Source organism: Quercus lobata, chromosome 11 (genome assembly GCF_001633185.2).
Source record: "Quercus lobata isolate SW786 chromosome 11, ValleyOak3.0 Primary Assembly, whole genome shotgun sequence".
NCBI classification, from domain to species: domain Eukaryota; kingdom Viridiplantae; phylum Streptophyta; class Magnoliopsida; order Fagales; family Fagaceae; genus Quercus; species Quercus lobata.
Window position 1 is genome coordinate 16,086,010 of NC_044914.1, and position 20,744 is coordinate 16,106,753.

Below are 20,744 nucleotides of genomic sequence, written 5' to 3' on the forward strand. Positions count from 1 at the left end.
CCTGACAGAAACAGTTTTAGCTACAGGGGAGAAGGTTTCAATGAAATCTAGACCTTCCCTTTGAGTATAACCCTTGGCAACTAGTCTTGCCTTGTATCTATCAACAGTCCCATCTGCCTTCAATTTAATTCTATATACCCATTTACAACCAATGGGGGTTTTACCTAGAGGCAAGGTAGTGAGGTCCCAAGTATGATTTTGTTCAAGAGCTTGGATTTCCTTATCCATGGCTTCTCTCCAAAGTGGATCTTTGACAGCTTGGAAGAAGCTTTGAGGCTCTTGAGGAGTAGAACTAACTGCCAAGACATAAGATTGATAGCTGGGAACAAGATGTGCATAGGTAAGACTATGACCAATATCATAAGGACCACCAGAATCATGAGAGCAAGCTGAAGCACAAGAATAATCCTGCAAGTAAGCTGGAGGTTTTGAAGTCCTAGCTGACTTTCTGATAGGTGCAGGTGGTGCTTCTAGTGTTGATGCACAAGTCTGGTCTGGTAATGCAGCTGAAGGTAGTAAAGGAAACTGAGAAGGGAGACAATCAGTAGTGGGTGATTCAGCAAGTAAGGTGTTAGAGGTTTCAATAGAATGATCAACAATATCAGGGGCAGAGGGTGAAACTAAAGAACCAGAACAATCAGAAAGTGAGTCTGGTATAAAGACAGGAGTAACAAAAGAGTCAGTACCTGTGCTGGAAGAATCAGTACCTTGAAAGGTAAAATCTGAAAGAAAAGGATCAACAAGAGCAGAATGTGTACCAACAAAAGGAAAAATATTCTCATGAAAAATTACATCCCTAGAGATGAAAACTGACTTACTAGAAAAATCATAGACCTTATAACCCTTTACCCCAAAAGGATACCCTAAAAAAACACATTTTTTTGCTCTAGGATCAAATTTAGATCTGGTATGAGAAAGAGTAGAGGCATAACAAAGGCAACCAAACACTCTTAAGTGATCATAGGTTGGCTTATGACCAAAAAGGACTTCATAAGGTGTTTTGTGAGACAATGGTGAACTAGGGATTCTATTAATCAAGTAGACAGCAGTTAAAACACTATGCCCCCATAGATATAAAGGTAATTTGGATTGAAACATGAGAGATCTTGCAACATTTAAGATGTGTTGATGCTTCCTCTCAACAATAGCATTTTGTTGAGGGGTTTCAACACAACTTAATTGATGCAAGATACCCTTTTGAGCAAAGAAATCCTTCATGAAGAACTCAGTCCCATTATCAGTCCTCACAACCTTAATCCTTCTACCAAACTGAGTTTCAACCAAATTGTAAAATTGCTCTAAAACAGTCTGTGTTTGTGACTTGTGCTTCAACAAATAGACCCAAGTAGTCCTAGAACAATCATCTACAATGGTTAGAAAGTACTTGCAATTGTCAATAGTAGCAACAGAAAAAGGACCCCACAAATCACAATGCACCAAATCAAAACAATTTTCAGAAATATGAACACTTTTATTAAAAGGTAATCGTTTTTGTTTTGCAAGAGGACAAATGTCACAATGAAAATTGTTTACAAAACCATGAAGAGGCACTTTATTAATCTTCATCAAAGCCAATTTAGCATTTGATAAATGCCCCAATCTGAGATGCCAAACATGTGGCTGAACAGAATTGACAGAAAACACTGCAGAAGCTAAAGTAGAAATGGATTTGCTTTCTTCCAGCAGGTAAAGGCCATTGTACTCTCTACCCAGACCAATTGTGCTCCAATGAGCAAGGTCCTGGATGAAGCAGAAAGTACCAAGAAAAATGAGGCAACAAAGAACAGATTTGGCTAACTTGCTGACAGATATGAGATTAAAACTAAAAGCTGGAACACAAAGCACATCATATAGAATAAGAGTTTCAGAAATTCTGACAGTTCCTATATGGGTTACTAAGGCAATTTCACCATTAGGTAGGTTTACATGTGTGTTTAGTGTAGAATTTATGGAACTAAAACAAGAAACTGAATGCACCATATGGTCAGTAGCACCTGTGTCTATGACCCAATCAGTGGATGAAAACATATCTTTATTGACTAGTTTTGCAGAGAAAACTGAATGCTTCAAGTTGGAATTAAAAGATAAACTAGAAGTCATACCTGCCATAGTCTCAAGATAGGAATTAGATGTTAATGGATGTGAAACGGTGGCTGCCAAACCAGTACCAGCAGGAACACCAAATGAAGAAGCCACACCAGCAACTCCAGTCATCAAGCTTGGCACTCCATCACCATTGCTTACAGTAGCAGCTTGATGCTTATCACCAGAATTAGAGCTAGTGTTGAAGAAAGCCAATAGTTGCTCACATTGAGCCTTTGTGATTGGACATTGAACTGATCCAAGTGAAGAATGCTCAACCATAGCTCCTTGATCATAAGAGACTTGATTAGCATTAGATTTTCCCTTTGGCTTATACCCGGGTGGATATCCATGAAGTTTGTAACACTTATCAATTGTGTGTCCAAGCATGTTGCAATGTGTGCATAAAGGCCTTTCCTTTTTGTTGTTTCCTTTAGTCCAATTTGCATTCCCAGAACTATTCCCTTTTGAGTTAACATACATAGCAACAGAATCTGGTTTTGCTGCAAAAGATCCTCCATGTCCAATGTTCCTATGAGACTCCTCTTGAAGAACTAAGGCATAAACTTTGCTAATTGAAGGAAAAGGCTTATACATCAGAATCTGAGTCCTTAGAGTCTCAAAATTCTCATTCAAACCCATCAAAAAACGCATTACATGGGCTTTATCATGAGTAGCACTTAGGGTTTTCATTGCTCCACAACTACACTCTGGTAAAGGCTCAAGATTCAACAATTGATCCCATAATCTCTTAAATTTCGAGAAATACTCAGTCACAGACAATTGATTCTGAGTGATGTGTGAAATTTCCTTTTGAAGATTATAGATTTTGGGACCATTGCCTTGTGAAAACAAATTTTTTAATTCTAACCACATATCTCTAGCAGTTTCACAGTAGATTATATTACTGGATACATCAACATGCATTGAGTTGATAAGCCAAGAAAGTACCATCGTATTGCAGCTTTGCCAATCTTCATAGAGAGGAGATTCTGGATCGGGCATAGGGATTCTACCATTGATGAACCCTATCTTCTTCTTAGCAGTGAGAGCTAAGATCATAGCCCTTGACCAGGAGTGATAATTTCGCATTCCAAGCAGTGGTTGTGTCACTAAAACGCTTCCTGGATTCTCACTTGCACTGAGAAAATATGGATTCTTAGGAATTGATTCATTGTTGATCGGATTTAATTGGTTGTTGACTGGATCAGATTGGTTGCTTGAATCAGAGGACGCCATTGAAGAAGCTTTGAGGTTTGCTTCGTTTTGGCTCTGATACCATATAAAATCTGGAACTTTCTCTCTTTCTGAATAAAAGATCAGATCTTATTGAATCAGAAAATGAATGATACAAAAGCAACTGATCCCAAAACAATAAAGGTATTCTATATATACACGTCTCTAACATAACCAATTCCCTAAAATTCAGCAAACTTGTTTATTAACAATCCTAAACTATACAATGGTATTACAATATTTACATGACAGACCAATGGCTACAAGCCACGTGTATCATAATCTCCAAAACTATGTATGAAAACTTCATGATAAGGCACAGCTTCAATGGTCTCTAGCACATCCTTACAAGCCCACTGATGCTCTGTATCTGATGCCTCTGCTTTGCAATGTTTGTAACTGAAATTGTGTGCAAGTGGTGCTGCTCCACTTTTGCACTGCTGTCCTCCACTAGTCTCAGCAGATGCATCCTCAAGTATGGAGCAAAGGGCATTAGTTTTAACACAGGTACTGATCAAAACGAGCAGGTAAGAATATTAAGGAGAATCAGACTATATTTTCTCACTTTACTAATCTTCAAAACAATAGAAAGCAAGGGGCTAACTAAAACTCTTGACTGACTGACTTCTAGGAACAAATCCTCAAAGTCATGACTTAAAAAACACTTCGTAGATTAGTCTTTACTTAATTATAGAGTCATTTTGATGTTTTCTATCTCCGTGTCACTCACTTATTCTAAGATGTAATGTGACAATCTTGTAATTTCGTTCCAAACCCCTAATCTACGTCTTCATTGCCATGGTCTAAGTTTTGACTAATACTTAGCTAATATATACAAGTGTTGTAGTTTTTTATTTTATTTTATTGGGTGAGTATAACTATTAACGGTTGACTAAATTATGTGATTAGACATTTTGTCTTATCATAATTTCTTTATGATAAAATTTATCCACCATTTATTTATCTCTCTCAATGTTGCGATATAATCTAAATGTTCTTTTGGATTATTAATATTATTATTACATGGTTTAAATATTACTAATGATAATGGTAATTAATACTGTTAAGTTCTAAAACATTATTAGATTTTTTTTTTTTTTTAAACTAAGTACTTTTAACACATATACATATATGGAGGAGATGAGAGAAAGTCTTAAAGAAACTAACAGTGATATATATCTAAAAAGACATAACATTATTAGATCATATTCAAATGTTAGAGCCATTATATTTACTCCTAAGAACTTGCACACATTGAATAATATTAATCTATCAATATTTTTTGAACATTCTATTAAATTGCTAAAAATTAATATAATTTAGAACTAGTTTGAGATATTTATTTTACAATAAATTCAGATTTAAAATAGGTATCCTCAACCAAAACTCATTTTTTTCACTTTTAAGTAAGTGCATTGAAATAAACTAAAGTAAACCAAAGAAGACTAAAATGGACTGAAGTAAACCAAATTGATTGAAGTGGACCGAATAGACCAAAGGACGAAAATTAACTAAATTGGACTGAAGTTGAGCAAATGAACCAAGCAGGACCAAATTAACCGAAATGCTACACTGGTATTGAAATCCCAATGGACAAATTATATATAATTATAATCATATATATAAATATATATATATATATATTATCAAGCTTAAGGACTAAATTTAGTGTCTCTAAGTTTTGAGTGTGACTTAAAAGTGTGTTAGAACTTAACAGTAAGTAATGTTAAGCTGCCTCTTTTTAAAGAAAATAAATAAATAAATGGGTTTAAAATGAGATTGGATTCATTAAATATATGTAGACTGCTTAAATTTAATAAAATTTGAAACAAGTTTGAGATCTATATTTTTTAATGAATTCATATTTAAAATAGATATTTTCAACCCAAACCTATTTTTTCTTAATCTTAAGCAAGTGTATTGAAATGGACCGAATGGACTAGAGTGAACTATTTTTGGTTATAGCTTATATTCATCATTCCGCACATATATTGTTTGTGTATAAACTTGTGTTGGTATTGTTAAAATTGGGGGTCCAAACATTCATTAGTGTTTTACACATTAATCGAACTTTTAGTTTTAGTTTCTTGTAATGGGTTGGATTTTTTGGTTTGGTGATGTTCCTTTGTTGGGATTTTGTAGACATGCTAAATTGGTCAAGGCAAGAATGTTTTGTGTTTGGTTCTCGTCAATTTTTGGCTGGTTGAGTTGATATTAGTCACTGTTGTTGTTATTGTTGTTATCATTACTATTTTATTTAGAAAGTTTGTTGGCATTCCTTTAACTTAGCATTGGCAATTTGGCATAATATATGGGGGGTTTTCTATAAGATGGCATCTTTATGCTCTTCTGAAATATAGTTTGGCACTTTCAGAAATTTTTAATTTAGAGTTACATGATTGAAGAATGAGGATTGACAGAATTCTTATTGTTTTGCATAATAATGCAAGGTGGTATTGTTTGTGTACAAGGAGATGAGTTTTAGCATATGACTAAGGTGAATGAATTGTGAGTGAACTAGGAGTGTTTTTTTTTTTTTTTTTGAATTGTGAATGAATATTGTTGATTTATATGTGATGGATACTATTTAATTGTTTTTAATATTTGTAAGCATTATATATCATGATGTTGATTATTGTTTTTGTGGTGGGTTGTTGTGTTGGAGCAAGTGGGTGGCTTGCATGGACTTAAAAGGTGGTTTAAATTCATATTATTGGGAGTGTTTTTATAGCTTTCTTTTAATGTGAATTTTATAATGCTTTTTTTTAATAGAAGTATTCACTGCACATAAATATAATCTACATTTCATACACACTAAATTATTATAAGGACTATCTCAAAAACATAATTATAAGAATGAATTTCTTTTAAGTGATCCCAAGGTATTTTGATTAAGAGACTTAAATTAACCTTATTGATCACAAGTCTTGAAAACATGTACACCAACCCTTTAGAGTTTTTCATAATGCTAAATTGACTTTATATAGAAGTTTTAGAAAAAGAGTATGACTCATGACAATTTGCATCTTTTATTTTATTTTACTTTTTCTAATATGCTATATGATACATTGTACCTTGCCTATTGTTCAGTTTAAAGAGTGAATCTTTCAACTTTGTCAGGTAAAAAACAAACATATATGTCTTAAGATTTAAGGAATTGGTATTGTCCATACATCACATCTATTAAGTTCAAGCTAAGAATTCTAAGTAGTGTGCATTAGGTAGATGTAGTGGAAACACCATTTGTGTAATAATGTCAAAACTTCTATATATATATATATATATATATAATCAAGAATTCATGATTAATAGATGTAAAGTTATATGATTATAGGAGTAATGTAAAATAGAAGTGTAGTATACCCATATTTAGGTTAAAAATCTCATCAAGCCAGTTATCTAAATTTGCAGCCTTTATTCAATATAGATTAATCAATCATTTGATTGGATAGAAACTATACACATTCAAAAGATTAATCTAAGTGTTCCAAAAATTTTGAATACTCACAAATAAAGAGTCGATTGATCAAAAGTAAATAATAATTAGGAGTTTTTGATAGAACAATAAGGCTTAAGCTTTATGATATATTTAATAATTCTAGCTTCATAACCAAGTGTTAATTAAGCCATAATTGGACTGTGTTTTTTTTATTTATGTACTGTAGAAGGAATTTAATGGTTTTTGGTTGAATGTGATGACAAGATTAGTGATTGTTTGGGTTGCTGTGGGGGAATAGAAAGAGGCTTCGATCTGTGAAAGTCAAAGACCAAAGCTTGGCCAACAAATCAAATTTGTACACTTAGCTTGATCATAGTAAGTAAAATCTATTTAAATACCTATAAAATGCATTGTACTTGTGATGTTTGTGATTAGTTTTGTGGTGGGTTGTTGTGTTGGAAAAAACGGGTGGCTTCCATGGTATTATAAGGTGGTTTAAATTCATATTGGGAGTATTTTTAATTTCTTGCAAATGTGAATGAATCTTGTTAATTAGATGTGATGAATACTACTTTAATTGATTTCAATACTTGTAAACATTCTATACTTGCAATGTTTGTAATTAGTTTTGTGGTGAGTTGTTCTGTTGAAGCAAGTGGGTAGCTTGCATTGTGTTATAAAGTGGTTAAAATTCATATTGGAAGTACTTTTAGTTTCTTGCAAATGTGAATAGAACTTGTTAATTAGATATGATGAATATTACTTTATTCGATTTCAATACTTGTAAGCATTGTACTTGTGATGTTTGTTATTGGTTTTTTGGTGGGTTGTTGTATTGGAGCAAACGGGTGGTTTGCATGGTGTTGTAAGGTGGTTTAAATTCATATTAGGAGTGTTTTTAGTTTCTTGCAAATGTGAATGGAACTTGTTGATTAGATGTGATGAATATTACTTTATTCGATTTCAATACTTGTAGGCATTGTACTTGTGATATTTGTGATTGGTTTTGTGGTGGGTTGTTGTGTTGGAGCAAGCGGGTGGCTTGCATGGGGTTATAAGATGGTTTAAAACTAGAAAAAAATGGATCAAAACCCACCTCCTCGCGACGGCCGTCGGCCTCAACCAAAGTGCCTCGCAGCACCGTCACCTCCTCGTGACAGTCGCCGGCTTCAAGCTCAACCAAAAATGGATCAAAACCCACGAGATTCTAGGCGACGGACCCGTCGAAGAACTCTGTTTGTGTTGTAGGCGACAGACTCGTCCAGCGACTCGGCTTGCTCGTCCTCATTCTCATCGGCGACGATGGCGATCGGTGGAAGCTAGAGGAAGAAAAATGGATTAGATGAGAGAAAGTGGGAGCTGTGTTGTGCGGAAGTGAGAGGGAAGTGAGAGTCAGGTAGAGGAGAGAGAAAAAACTACTAAAAAATTAAATACACATGCTACAGTGCCCGCGTAAATTTACACAGGTACTGTAGCTCATTGAAAATTTTAGATGATTTTACAAGTTTTTAGATGGACTGATGTAGAAGGTTTTTTGGTTCAAAATGTGTAAAAGTTGTCAAAATGTATATTTTACACATTTATAAAAGAGCTGGTGTGGATGCTCTTAAATCCTTGAGAGGCATTTTACCAAAACCTTTTTCTCACCATATCCATTACTGTGAGAGGGCTATTTGGTGTTCTGGGAAGCAGTTAGAAAGGAATCAATTTACATTAGTTGATGCTATGGTCAAGTAGCAGAATTCGAGAAGCTAGAAAAGAAATAGGTTCGGCGCAACCTTGTTGGAGCAAGAAGCTTGGAGGGCTTAGGTACACTGCGTAGATTATGCTTGGAGGGTCTATTGCTGTTCATGTATCTCAACTACATTTTTTAGTGGATTGTTTACCGCTTTGAGGGCAGTTGAGAGGTTTTACGCTGAGGGTTTCGGTTTCCTCTTCGATAACACATCGTGTGTTGTCCTTGTGTTTGCATCTCTCTTCCCTTTATCTTTGCCTTTTATTTTTTGCTGTGGATATGATTTTAATTGGCATAGATTGTTTACAAATTTTGTATTAAGTTTTTGTTCATGTTCCGCACATTAATTGTTTGATATAAAGTTTGAATTGATAATTTGTAAATTAAGGATCTAAACGTTTAAGGGTGTTTTTTTCACTATTTGAACTTTTACTTCTTTTTTTTTCTTTTCTTTTTTTACTTTCTATACTGAAACTGAAATTTCCTGATCATTAAAAAGAGCCATGATTCCAGTTATTCACATCTAAAAAATGAATTTAAGAAAAGAAAAAAAAAATCCAGAAAGTAAAAGTGAAAAAAAATATATATATCTGACACAAAATAGTTTTAAATATCAGAGTAGAAAATACAAGTACTCGCCTTTATTAAACGACAGCGCATAGAGTGGGGCAAAAAGATGCTTCACATGGAACTGATGGAAGTGTCTCTGTCGAAGTTGGCGAGTTCACCATACTCGCCGTAGTAGAAATAAATATATGTAAATGTATTGTATGGTATTTTGATACAAAACCAGTGTCATTTACCTGACAGACCATTTACTAATCCCTTTAGTAAGACTTTGGCAGATAGAGGGGCTTGCTCTTCGAAACAAGTGATAAGGACGCATGCATTCAACAGTCAAGTTCCATTATTTTATTATCGAGTCCATGATGACCGTTGGATCGAAAAACTTAACCAACCATGGTTAAAAAATCTGGGGTTAAAACACTAACCTTGGTTAGTGAGCTCAAAGCTCTGGGTTTCTCTCTCTGACTCTGAGTTTAACACGAGGCTCTCTGTTTGGTATGTGTGTCTTTGAGATTAGAGAAACTCACGTAAAGTTATAAGTTTGATTTGGATTGAAATTATTATTATTATTGAAATTGAAAGTTGAAAACTGAAAATACTGAGCATTGAAAACAGTATTGTAGGATCTATTTTTAATATTTTTAAATATATAAACAGTGCTGTTATAGTAGGTAAACAGTACATAAATTTACTGTTCATTTACTAGAAAAAAAAAAAAAAAAAGTGAAATGAAAACGTGAACGCAATCTTTGATGGTGACTCGTTGGTAGTTCATAACTCCCTCACAGGTTCTGTTACTCCTCCAACCAGTATCTACAATTTTGATCTCAGGAGCCTTGCTTCAAGCTACTCGTTTCAGGGATTGCTTGTTTCCTGTTGTGCCATGATGTGGTAATAAAGTAGCGCATGGGTTAGCCCAACACGCTAAGTCCTTACCGAATTCTTTCATTTGGTTAGGAACTTGTCCTCCTTTTGTGGAGCAATTAGTAGCTTCTATGTAATGTTTTCTTCTTCTTAATAAAATTGTCATAGTTTGCATAAAAAATAATAAAAAAAAACGTGAACGCAGGTTTCAGTTGAAACCAAACGCTCACATAGATAGCAAGTGTGGGTTTTTATTTTTTTATAGAGAGAGAGAGTAGGGATTTTTTTTTTTTTTTTGTTCTCTCTCAGATTTTAGAATCATAAGGTTTCGATTTAGTCAAGATTTTATGAGATTCTGAGATCTACGAATTTTGATTTGTTTGGCTACGTTGTTTGTTTTTGTTTTGTTTTGGGTTACTATTTTTATTTTTTGTTTTTCATCGCTGCAATCATCACTTACTTGATTTCAAAGATGATCACTGAGGAGAAAACATTTTCTTTTCATTTCTCTCCCACGTTTTTTCTCGAGAAACTTTGATTTTTTTTTTTCTTTCCATCTCTCTGTCTTTCTGTCTCTCTTTCTTCGCAGATCTAAGCTATGTGAGAGAGTTTCCGATTAAACCCACATCAGATCTACCCTCTCGTGTAGATCTCAGCTCAGTTCCAGCAAGATCTCTCAAAATCCTCCATTTAAAAAAAAAAAAAAAACTTTTCCGGAAAGTTAATATTTTTTTTCCCGGGAAAATTGTGGGTGTTGGATTGGATGTTAACGATGATGAATTATTTTCCGGACGAGGTTTTAGAGCACGTGTTCGATTTCGTAACATCGCACAGAGACCGAAACGCAGTGTCTTTGGTGTGTAAATTATGGTACAACGTAGAGAGATTTAGAAGGCAGCAAGTGTTCATAGGAAACTGCTATGCAATCAGTCCAGAGAGATTGATCGCCAGGTTTCCTGGGGTAAAAGCTCTGACTTTGAAAGGGAAGCCTCATTTCGCGGACTTCAATTTGGTTCCTCATGATTGGGGAGGCTATGTGCAGCCATGGATCGAAGCTTTGGCTAGAAGTCGTATTGGGTTGGAGGAGCTTAGGTTGAAGAGGATGGTGGTTTCAGATGAAAGCCTCGATGTTCTTTCTCGTTCTTTTACAAATTTCAAGTCCTTGGTGCTTGTTAGCTGTGAAGGGTTCACCACCGATGGCCTTGCAGCTATAGCTGCTAATTGTAGGTAAGAAATATTCTTTCTTGTTTTGGTTTTCTGGCATAATTTTGCTAATTTTTTACTATAAGATTCCAATTGTTATAAATGGGTTTCTTTGACTGGGTCTTAGACTAGTTGAGTGTTGATTTTTGGTATGTATGGAGTATGATAGTTTGTTTTTGTTGCTTTCTAAATTATTCTGCTAAGAGAAGGGTTATGTCTTGTTTTAGAGTTTCTTTTTAAAGCATTTTTATTATATTATTTTTCTATGGCTTGATGTTGGGTTATGCTTCTTATTAGACAGCTATGTGGCTAGTAGCTAACTAAAGAAAGTTAAATTGCACATCTTTTGAAATGTTTTGTGATTGTCTTTGAAATCTTTGAAGTCTACCCAGCAGGTATGGTTATAGTCCTTGTGGGGTGAACTGTGGTTTGGGTAAAATCTTTATGTGCAGCTATGCCCTGACGTCCCAATGTAAATAGTTAAGCTGATATCTTTTTAAGTTGTCTTTTAGCGTGTGCTGTCTTGAATATGGTTAGTCTAGGATTCATTGGGTTTGGATTATGATTGAGTTTATGAGCAGTGTTTCTTAACAGTAGTATAATAGCTTTTTGGTCTTGATATTTCGATTGTAATATTTCTCTTTGGGGGTTTCTGTTTAAAATTGACTGGCAGGGAGGTTCAAAGAACTTGATGATTATAGGATATAGTATGTGATAGATTTTGTTATGCTGATTGCTGAGAGTTGGTTGGGAGATTAGTCTTTTTAACATCCTATTTCTACTCGTTTGTTTCTTGCAGGTTTCTTAGGGAGTTGGACCTGCAAGAAAATGAAATTGAGGAAAAGAAAAACCACTGGCTTTGCTGCTTCCCCGACAGTTGCACGTCACTAGTCTCCCTGAATTTTGCATGCTTAAAAGAAATTAATTTAGCAGCTCTTGAGAGACTTGTAGCTAGAAATCCTAATCTTAAGGGTTTGAAGTTGAACCGTGCAGTGCCTCTTGAGGCACTTCAAAGGATTTTGATGCGAGCACCTCAACTAGTGGATTTAGGAACAGGATCTTTTGTCCTTGATCGTGATCCTGATGATTTTGAGACCTACAGAAAACTGAGGGCAACCATTCTGAAGTGTAGATCAATTAGGAATTTGTCAGGGTTTTTAGAGGCTGCTCCTCGCTGCCTACCAGCCATATATCCTATTTGCTTGAACCTGAGCTATGCTGCAGGGATTAATGGTTCTGAGCTAATCAAGCTAATTCGCCTTTGTGGGAAACTTCAGCGCTTATGGGTATGATCCTTTAAACCTGGTCTAACTGAAGCTTACTTTCTTCTTTTATATAAATCAATGACATAGTTTTCATAATTACTTCAGATTTTGGATTGTATCGGAGACGAGGGACTGGAAGTTGTAGCTTCAACTTGTAAAGACTTGCAGGAATTGAGGGTTTTCCCATGTCATCCCGTTGGGGCTGGGCATGCTGCTGTAACAGAAACTGGCCTGGTTGCTATATCCAGTGGTTGCCCAAAGCTTAATTCATTGCTGTACTACTGTCAGCAAATGACAAATGCTGCTCTCATAGCTGTAGCTAAGAACTGTCCAAATTTTATCCGCTTCACGTTGTGCCTCGACCCTATAAACCCCGACCCCGTAACCATGCAGCCACTAGATGAAGGTTTTGGAGCAATTGTTCGGTCAAGCAAGCGTCTTCAGCGATTGTCACTCTCTGGCCTTTTTACCGAACGGGTTTTCCTTTACATTGGAATGTATGCAGAGCAGCTTGAAATGCTTTCTATTGCATTTGCTGGCGAAAGTGACAAGGGAATGCTGTACGTGTTGAATGGGTGCAAGAAGCTTCGCAAGCTTGAGATTAGGGACAGCTCCTTCGGGGACATGGCACTTCTAAGGGACGTGGGAAAGTATGAGACAATGCGATCCCTTTGGATGTCGTCCTGTGATGTAACTCTTGGAGGCTGCAAGACAGTTGCGAAGAAGATGCCAAGGCTTAATGTGGAGATAATAAATGAAAATGACAGGATGAAATTTGCCCATGAGGACAATCAAAAAGTAGAGAAGATGTACCTGTATCGAACACTGGTTGGGCCAAGGGAAGATGCACCAGAATTTGTGTGGACTTTGGAGAAATTATTATTTACACCAGGAGGACTACTAGAGGACCAGTGATCCTCTCTGACCAATGAGATAATACCATCTATGTAAATGTATGTGTGAGCTTTCTAATCAGTATAAGGAATAAAAAATAAAAATTATCAGATGATGTCACATTTGTATAAATAAGAATATTTTATTAGTTGGAAGGTCAGGGAAGACTACGTCAGCAGTCCTCCTAGTGAACCTAATAATGTAGTTAAGTTATCATGTAGTTGTACTTTATTTAGGCTAACTAATTAATGGATTTTAGTTGCTACGATGAGTTAGTGTTCTTTTATTGTTTTATTTACAGGAGATTTTGCATTTGTAATTTTTTTTATATTATAAATAGATTGTGTTAGAGCATTTCCTGCAAAACTTTGTTTATTTTACTATAAAAACTTATTTTTTGTATTTTATATATTCATTTTTTAACATATTTTAAATTATATTATCTATTTTAAATTCTATTTAATTAAAATATTGATTTTTTTAATCATATAGTATACACAACTATCATTTACTATCTTTCTTCATTAAATACTCAATTATATATTTTTACATAACTTTCCATGAATAAATTTTTTGTTTGGTTGACTAAAATGTGATCATTTTTATTTATTTTATTATAGAGTTTTTTTTTTTTTTTTTAAGATAAAATTTATACTCTAACTTAATATAAGTATATATGTGTGTGAAACTCCCTTTTTGAGACTTGAATTCCGGTCCTTACCCCCTACACCCTACAAGCATTTATATATTGTAGAGTGACTACCACATCAAGAATGTATAGTGGTTAAAAGTGATGGTTCAGTTGGGTATAGTGCTCTTAATATATTGGAAAGTGGATTCAAGTTAGTTTACTTGGTGGTTTTTAATGGTTGAATAAGAAATCTGGAGTTCAATTATTGTCTACTCTAAAAATTTATTGATATCTTACTTTAATGATAAAGAGCTAACATTAAGAGCAGAAGCATTGAAACTATCTCCCAAAAAGAGAAGTATATTGGAAAATTCAATTGCGCTTGCCCTGGCTAGATAATGCCAATTGGTTTTAAGTAGTGTCATTCAGCCTATTTAGTTATAAAAGCTAGGCCCTTTCTCATCTGTTTTATTTTCATTATATTCCTCGTATATAGTAATGAATAAGCCAATGGAGTGTGTTTTAGTTTTTTTTTTTTTTTCTTTTTTTTTTTATTGCAAAATGCATTTTTGCACTACTCAAATGGAATGCTCTAAGTAGAAAGCTACAAATACTTTCTTCTTCTTTTTTCTCAAAAAACATTTATTGTGCTTTGCTTTTTTCGATGTAAAATATTTGCAAAGGTAAATATTTTACATTTAAAATATTTGCAAGAAAATATTTTCATTTTACAGTGTTTGGTTGTGTACATGAAAATGTTGAGTAAAATATTTTCCGATGTTTGGCACAATGTAAAATAGACAAAAAAAACTATTAATTTTTTTTTTTTTAATTTTATTAACTTCCCAAAAATACATAGAAGCGGATGAGGGAGCATCAAAGTCTACAAGGGTTACAAAAAGGACTATCTTAAAACCATTGTGATAGAGGACAAAACACTTTTGGTCTACAAGGACCACATAGAGAACTACCCTCGATTCTTGAAAATCAAGTTCTACACTAGGAAAATAAAATAAAATTAGAACAAATATGCCAAAAGTTCCCGAAATCTCTAAGCAAATTGAAACATATACACCCCAATCACTCACTATCCCAGTAACTAAGTAACTGCATATATGTAAAATTTCAAACAGAAACTCACACTCACACCAACAGAGAGAGAACTTTGAAAAGAAAGGCTTTGAGGCTTATTTTTGTTGTTAAAAATGCTGTTTTTTTTTCCTTCCTTTGTAACAATGCAGAATTCCTAAAATCCTAATAAAGAATTTGAGTGTTTTAAATTTTTTTTTAAAATGCAAGTATAGAATCATGGAAGATTGCAAAAGAAAAGAAAGTGCCAATTTTACCAATATTTCAAGTGTAAAACATTTTACACAAATTTGCCTTAGTTGTTTGGTTGGTGAAAATATTTTATTTTTGACCAAATATTTTACCGCAAAACAAACACTGTAAAATGTGAAATTATTTCTTAAAAATATTTTACTTCGAAACAAATGGAGCGTTGATAACCAATATATTATTATCAAACAACTCATTATGTTTCCTATTCATAAAAATTTTCGCTTATGTCATATTTATGATAAACAAGTCTATTTTATTTTTTATGTATGTTATATACACTCTTTACTCAAACTTTATTTATTTATTTATTTTTTTAGAATACTAAGTATTTTTTAACACACACACATTGGGAGAGGTGATAAGGTTTTTTAAAGAAACTCACAATGGTGTATATCCAAAAAGGCCTATTCTTTACTCAAACTTAAATACATAATTTTCTTAGCAATTTCAAAGAAATTGATAATAAACAAAGTTTGTTTGTTTGTTTGTTTTTTTTTTTTTTTTTTTTTTTTTTTTTCTTGTTGAGAAATAATAAACAAAGTTGAATGGATATACAAAAATATCTTATTTAATGTTATCACCTTCCACCTCAAAACGTTTTTGAGTCAACCCAGTCTTGAAGAAGCTTTGATGAGAATACAATCTGACGGTTCTAATACTAGCTTCTTTGAGTCAATCTTGTCATGAAGAAGCTTCGATAAGAATACAATCTAATAGTTGAGTGTAGGCCTAACTTACTTCTGTAAGATTTTGGAGCTTATGTGAGATTAACAATGGCGGATGAGTATGACTCTGTGAGAGAGAGAGAGAGAGAGAGAGAGAGAGAGAGAGAGAGAGAGAGAGAGAGAGAGAGAGAGAGAGAGAGAGAGAGAGAGAGAGAGAGAGAGAGAGAGAGAGAGTGATCTTTACTAAGCAACTAAGAAAAAATGATTATACAAGCTCAAAATTACAGAGTATAACTTAGTCTCTATTTATAGGACCTAGATTAGATAACCTCTAGAACCTTCAATCTACAGACTCATAACCACCTCTGTAACATACTCTCTGTGATTCCAGGACTGACAATTACCAAGACAATTGTGGAGCTATGGCTTATCTTCAAGAAGCACACAATGATGACCATCAACTTGTAGACAGAAGAGGGAAGAGTCAGTGCCCAAAGTTCTAACATTGAAGAAGCCTTAAAACGGCACCGTTCTACTAAAGTAAAACGTCACCATTTTTCTATTACAACTTAAGAGGCACATTTAATACATTTAATACAATGACACCGTATTGTACTAGCCGTTAAAATCTAGCCGTTGACCTTCTTCTTCTTCCAATTTCAATCTCTATTTTCCGGTGTCATTACTCTCTTTAACATTCCCCCTCAAAACCATGGGGTCTATAAACACCATGATTTTGGAACGAAGAAAAAAAAATGGTAAGTAGACACGCTCTTAGTAAATACATCAGCCAATTGATCACCAGTGGCAATGTATTTGACTTGAAGATCACGGCGTAGGACCTTTTCATGAAAAAAGTGATAGTCAACTTCCACATGCTTGGTACGAGCATGAAACACTAGGTTGGAAGCAATGGCCAAAGCAAAGACATTGTCACACTAGAGCTTTGGAGGAGAAGGGAGAAATAGACCAAGATCCTTTAACACCTGGCGAAGCCAATAAAGTTCAGTTGCAATGGAAGCCAAAGCGCGATATTTAGACTCTGTAGAAGACCTAGAAACTGTGTCTTGCTTCTTAGCACTCCAAGTAATTGGATTGTAGCCTAGATAAATAATATATCCAGTAGTGGAACGCCTATCAAAGGGGTCCCTAATCCAATCAGAATCTAAAAAGGTAGAGAGATAAATAGGGCCAGGTCTAAGGTAAACCCCAAAATTAAGAGTACTATTAAGATACCTTAGAATGCGTTTAGCAGCAACCATGTGAGTATCAGTTGGAACAGACATGAACTGACACACCTGTTGGACAGCAAAGCTTAGATCAGGGCGTGTGAAGGTTAAGTAGTGTAGTGAACCAACCAAACTCCTGTATTCATGTGGATTAGAAAGAACTGATCCCTTATAAGGCACCAATCTGAGATGAGGAGCACAAGGAGTGCCAGCAGGCTTAAAGGACTGCATATTAAGCTTGAGAAGAAGGTCTTGAGCATACTTGGACTGACTAAGAAACAATCCTTTGGAAGTCCAAGTGATTTGGAGACCAAGAAAATAATGAAGAGGGCCCAATCCTTCAATTCAAAAGCAGTACCGAGCTAAACAATCAGGGAAGACAGAAACTAAGGGCAATTGCTAGTCATGACAATGTCATCAACATAAACTAAGAGATACACAACCAACTTCCCTTGTTGAAGAAAAAACAAGGAAGAATCTACAAGAAAAGCCTGAAACCCCATATGTAGTAATTGAGTAGAAAATCTCTCAAACCAAGCTCTAGGAGCCAGTTTGAGTCCATACAGAGATTTCCAAAGCCCGCAAACATGGTTGGGAAACTTGGAATCAACATAACCTGGGGGTTGAACCATGTAAACATCCTCCTTTAAGTAACCATGAAGAAAGGCATTGCTTACATCTAGCTGCCTAATAGGCCAATTGAATTAAACAGCCAAGGAGAGAATGATTCTAACAGTTGGTGGTTTGATCACAGGATTGAAAGTCTCCTCAAAATCAACCCCATATTTTTGGTGAAAGCCCTTAGCCAGCAACCTAGCTTTGTATCTAGAAATGTTGCCATCACTGTTGTGTTTGAGTTTATAAACTTATTTGCACCCAACTAAATTCTAAGAAGGTGAAGGTGGAACCAAAGACCAAGTGCCTTGTCTTTGAAGAGTAGCAAATTCATCATCCATAGCTAAGCACCACTGGGGATATTGAGCTGCAATTCTATATGAAGGAGGTTTAGTAATTGTATAGTCAATCTTGGAGACAGATGTGGTTTTAATAGACTTGACAGCCTTGACTAGAGAAACAGCTGAAGCAAAATGGCCAGATAAAGACTAATCATGAGTGAGCTGAGTAGCAAGGGCTTTAGGCTTAAAGATGCCATCCTTGGACCTAGTGATCATAGGATGAGTGTATGAAGGAGCTGGAACAGGTACCTGTGGGCTGGCACTGAGAGAAGGGACAGATAAAGGTGAAACTGACCCAGAATTAGGACTAGATTGAGTGATAGGAGGTGAAGGAAGAGATAGAGGTGTAGACTGGGGGGTAGAAGCAGACTCTGGGAATGATGGAGAAAGGGAACTAGACTATGTACCAAACTGGGATGTAGGAAAGGAACATGACTGAGAGGCAGAAATTAAGGTAGGTTTAGGAATCTGTGAGGTAGGAGGTGAAGTTGGACTAGTAGGTAAAGACCGAAAGGGATAGAATTTAGCCTCATTAAACAAAAAATGTCTTGAAATATAGATCCTAGAAGTAATAGGGTCCTTACAGATATAGCCTTTTGTAAGAGCTGGATATCCTAGAAAAATACATGGGGTAGTGTGTGGTTGAAGCTTATAGGTATTGTAAGACCTTAAGAGTGGAAAACAGACACAACCAAAGGTTTTAAGATGGGTAATATCTAGTTTGGACAGGAAAAGAACTTCCCAAGGTGATTGGTTATGGAGATTAGGTGTGGGAAGCCTATTGATAAAATGAACTGCAGCAGAAACTGCATAAGACCAGTAAGACTGAGGCAATTTTAAGTGAGATAACAAGGTAAAGGCACACTCAACAACATGTCTATGTTTTCTTTCAGCCACCCCATTCTATTGGGGTTTGTGAGGGCAAGAAAACTGATGTATAATTCCATGAGAAGAATAGAAGAGGTTGAAAGCATTAGAACTAAACTCAACTCCATTATCTAATCTTAAAGTTTTAATTTTGGAGTTTAACTGATTTTCAACAGTGGCTTTAAAAAAATTAAAAACATCTAGAACATTTGACTTGTGTTTTAAGAGATAAAGCCATGTGAATTTGGAATAGGCATCAACAAAGAGAACATAATACTGAAAATCATTTATGAAAGTAATTGGAGCTGGACCCCAGACATTAGAATAGACTAATTCAAGAGGTCTAAAGGCATGAAAACCAAATGTAGGAAAAGGAATTTGATGCATTTTACCATTGAGACAATGTATACAATGAGATACAATTCCACCACTTGGTAAAGGACAAAATACATCAATAGAAGAAAGTGCAGTACTAAGCACCTTATGTAACACCCCATAATTTTGTACCAATTTAATTATTGTGCGTAAATTATAAATGAGGCCTACAATTTGAATGGATTAAATTGATTTGGGCCTAAGATATTAAAAATAAGATAAATACTATGGGATATGAAGCCCAAGTGAGATGGCATAAATAAATATATGAGTCTTGATAACCTTAGCCTTTTACCTTTTAAGTTACATGGGAGAAAATGGGCAAATACCCTTTTCAAAAAAAGAAAAAAAATCTAGCATTTTGCCCCCTTTCCCAAACTAATTAAGGAAATGTCCCTCTTTTGAAACTCGATTTTCTCAAAATCGAGTTAAAAAAAAAAAAATTTGTAGACCTATAGTGGCATTTTTAAGGAGCCTATAGTGACATTTTAAGGACCTATAGTGGCATTTTGAAACTCATGCTCCGTGAACTCGAGTTACATGCAAATTTTTTTTTTTTTTTTTACTTATAACTCGAGTTCATGGAGCTCGAGTTTCAAAATGCCACTATAGGTTCTTAAAGCGTCACTATAGGCTCCTTAAAAATACCACTATAAGGCTTAACTTGATTTTGAGAAAATCAAGTTTCAAAAGAGGGGTATTTCTCTAATTAGTTTGGGAAAGGGGGCAAAATGCTAGATTTTTTTTTTTTTTTTTTTGAAAATGGCATTTGCCAATTTTCTCCAAGTTACACGTGTATGTACATAAGAAAGTTCATTTTTGTTTTCAACTGCAACACACGTTTGGGCTGTTTCTTTTCTTCTCTATGGTTGTACACAAGTAGTTCAAGTATGGTTTGTCTTGCTCTAAATTTAAGAAGTTTGAATAGTCAATAGCTAGCAATTGCCATGAACCTAGACTATCATTATACTAATAGAAAATGGCTCCTATAATTGTATTATATTAGATAAGGAATGATCAATATGTCAAAAAAGGGCCACAAGCTTTGAAATTATACCTAATAGAGTAATAGGCTTGGACTTTATCATGTGAAAGGGAAAAGATTTCTTTGTGGTTTTATATGTATATCTGTATATGGCCATCTTGGATCTAAAACTATGATTATTTTAATGGGCAAAGGGTTCTTGTGGTTAATATGTAATCGCATATAGCCTCAATTGTTGACCATCAAACCATCACACTTTTGTTATGGTCCAAGTACTAGTCCAACGGCATCAAGGGAAAATTGTAGGCAACTAGACTGATAAATTGAGGGCTATCACATGGCTTCCAATACTAGATTGAATATATATAATATTAGAGTGAATGGATATATATATATATATATATATATAT

General features: G+C 34.8%; 2 protein-coding genes across 3 annotated transcripts; one reads left to right on the forward strand and one right to left on the reverse strand.

Annotated features, from left to right (window-relative positions):
• Window positions 1–412: 412 nt before the first annotated feature.
• Window positions 413–2,451, reverse strand: LOC115969251. Of its 2 annotated transcripts, none has more exons than XM_031088860.1 (2): window positions 2,103–2,451; window positions 413–525 (listed from the first exon to the last, which is right to left on the reverse strand). In XM_031088860.1, the coding sequence occupies exons 1-2, from the start codon at window positions 2,362–2,364 to the stop codon at window positions 437–439; spliced, it is 351 nt and encodes a 116-aa protein (XP_030944720.1). In that variant the 5' UTR covers window positions 2,365–2,451; the 3' UTR covers window positions 413–436. The 2 variants fall into 2 exon arrangements, with proteins under 2 accessions (XP_030944720.1, XP_030944721.1); XM_031088861.1 differs by lacking the exon at window positions 413–525 and adding an exon at window positions 1,451–1,740.
• Window positions 2,452–9,851: 7,400 nt separating this feature from the next.
• Window positions 9,852–13,556, forward strand: LOC115969052 (protein AUXIN SIGNALING F-BOX 2-like). The gene is made up of 3 exons (XM_031088611.1): window positions 9,852–11,150; window positions 11,926–12,412; window positions 12,497–13,556. Exons 1-3 carry the CDS (start codon window positions 10,687–10,689, stop codon window positions 13,304–13,306), a joined length of 1,761 nt encoding a protein of 586 aa, XP_030944471.1. The 5' UTR covers window positions 9,852–10,686; the 3' UTR covers window positions 13,307–13,556.
• The last annotated feature ends 7,188 nt before the right edge of the window (window positions 13,557–20,744 follow it).

Bases quoted from the DNA above. Each gene is read 5' to 3' on its own strand.
- LOC115969251 (XM_031088860.1), bottom strand. From the start codon at position 2,364: ATGGTTGAGCATTCTTCACTTGGATCAGTTCAATGTCCAATCACAAAG. The intron at 526-2,102 runs GTATGACTTCTA...CTCCCTTCTCAG, and splicing joins CTATCTTGAGACTATGGCAG to TTTCCTTTACTACCTTCAGC.
- LOC115969052 (XM_031088611.1), top strand. From the start codon at position 10,687: ATGTTAACGATGATGAATTATTTTCCGGACGAGGTTTTAGAGCACGTG. The intron at 11,151-11,925 runs GTAAGAAATATT...TGTTTCTTGCAG, and splicing joins GCTATAGCTGCTAATTGTAG to GTTTCTTAGGGAGTTGGACC. The intron at 12,413-12,496 runs GTATGATCCTTT...TAATTACTTCAG, and splicing joins GGAAACTTCAGCGCTTATGG to ATTTTGGATTGTATCGGAGA.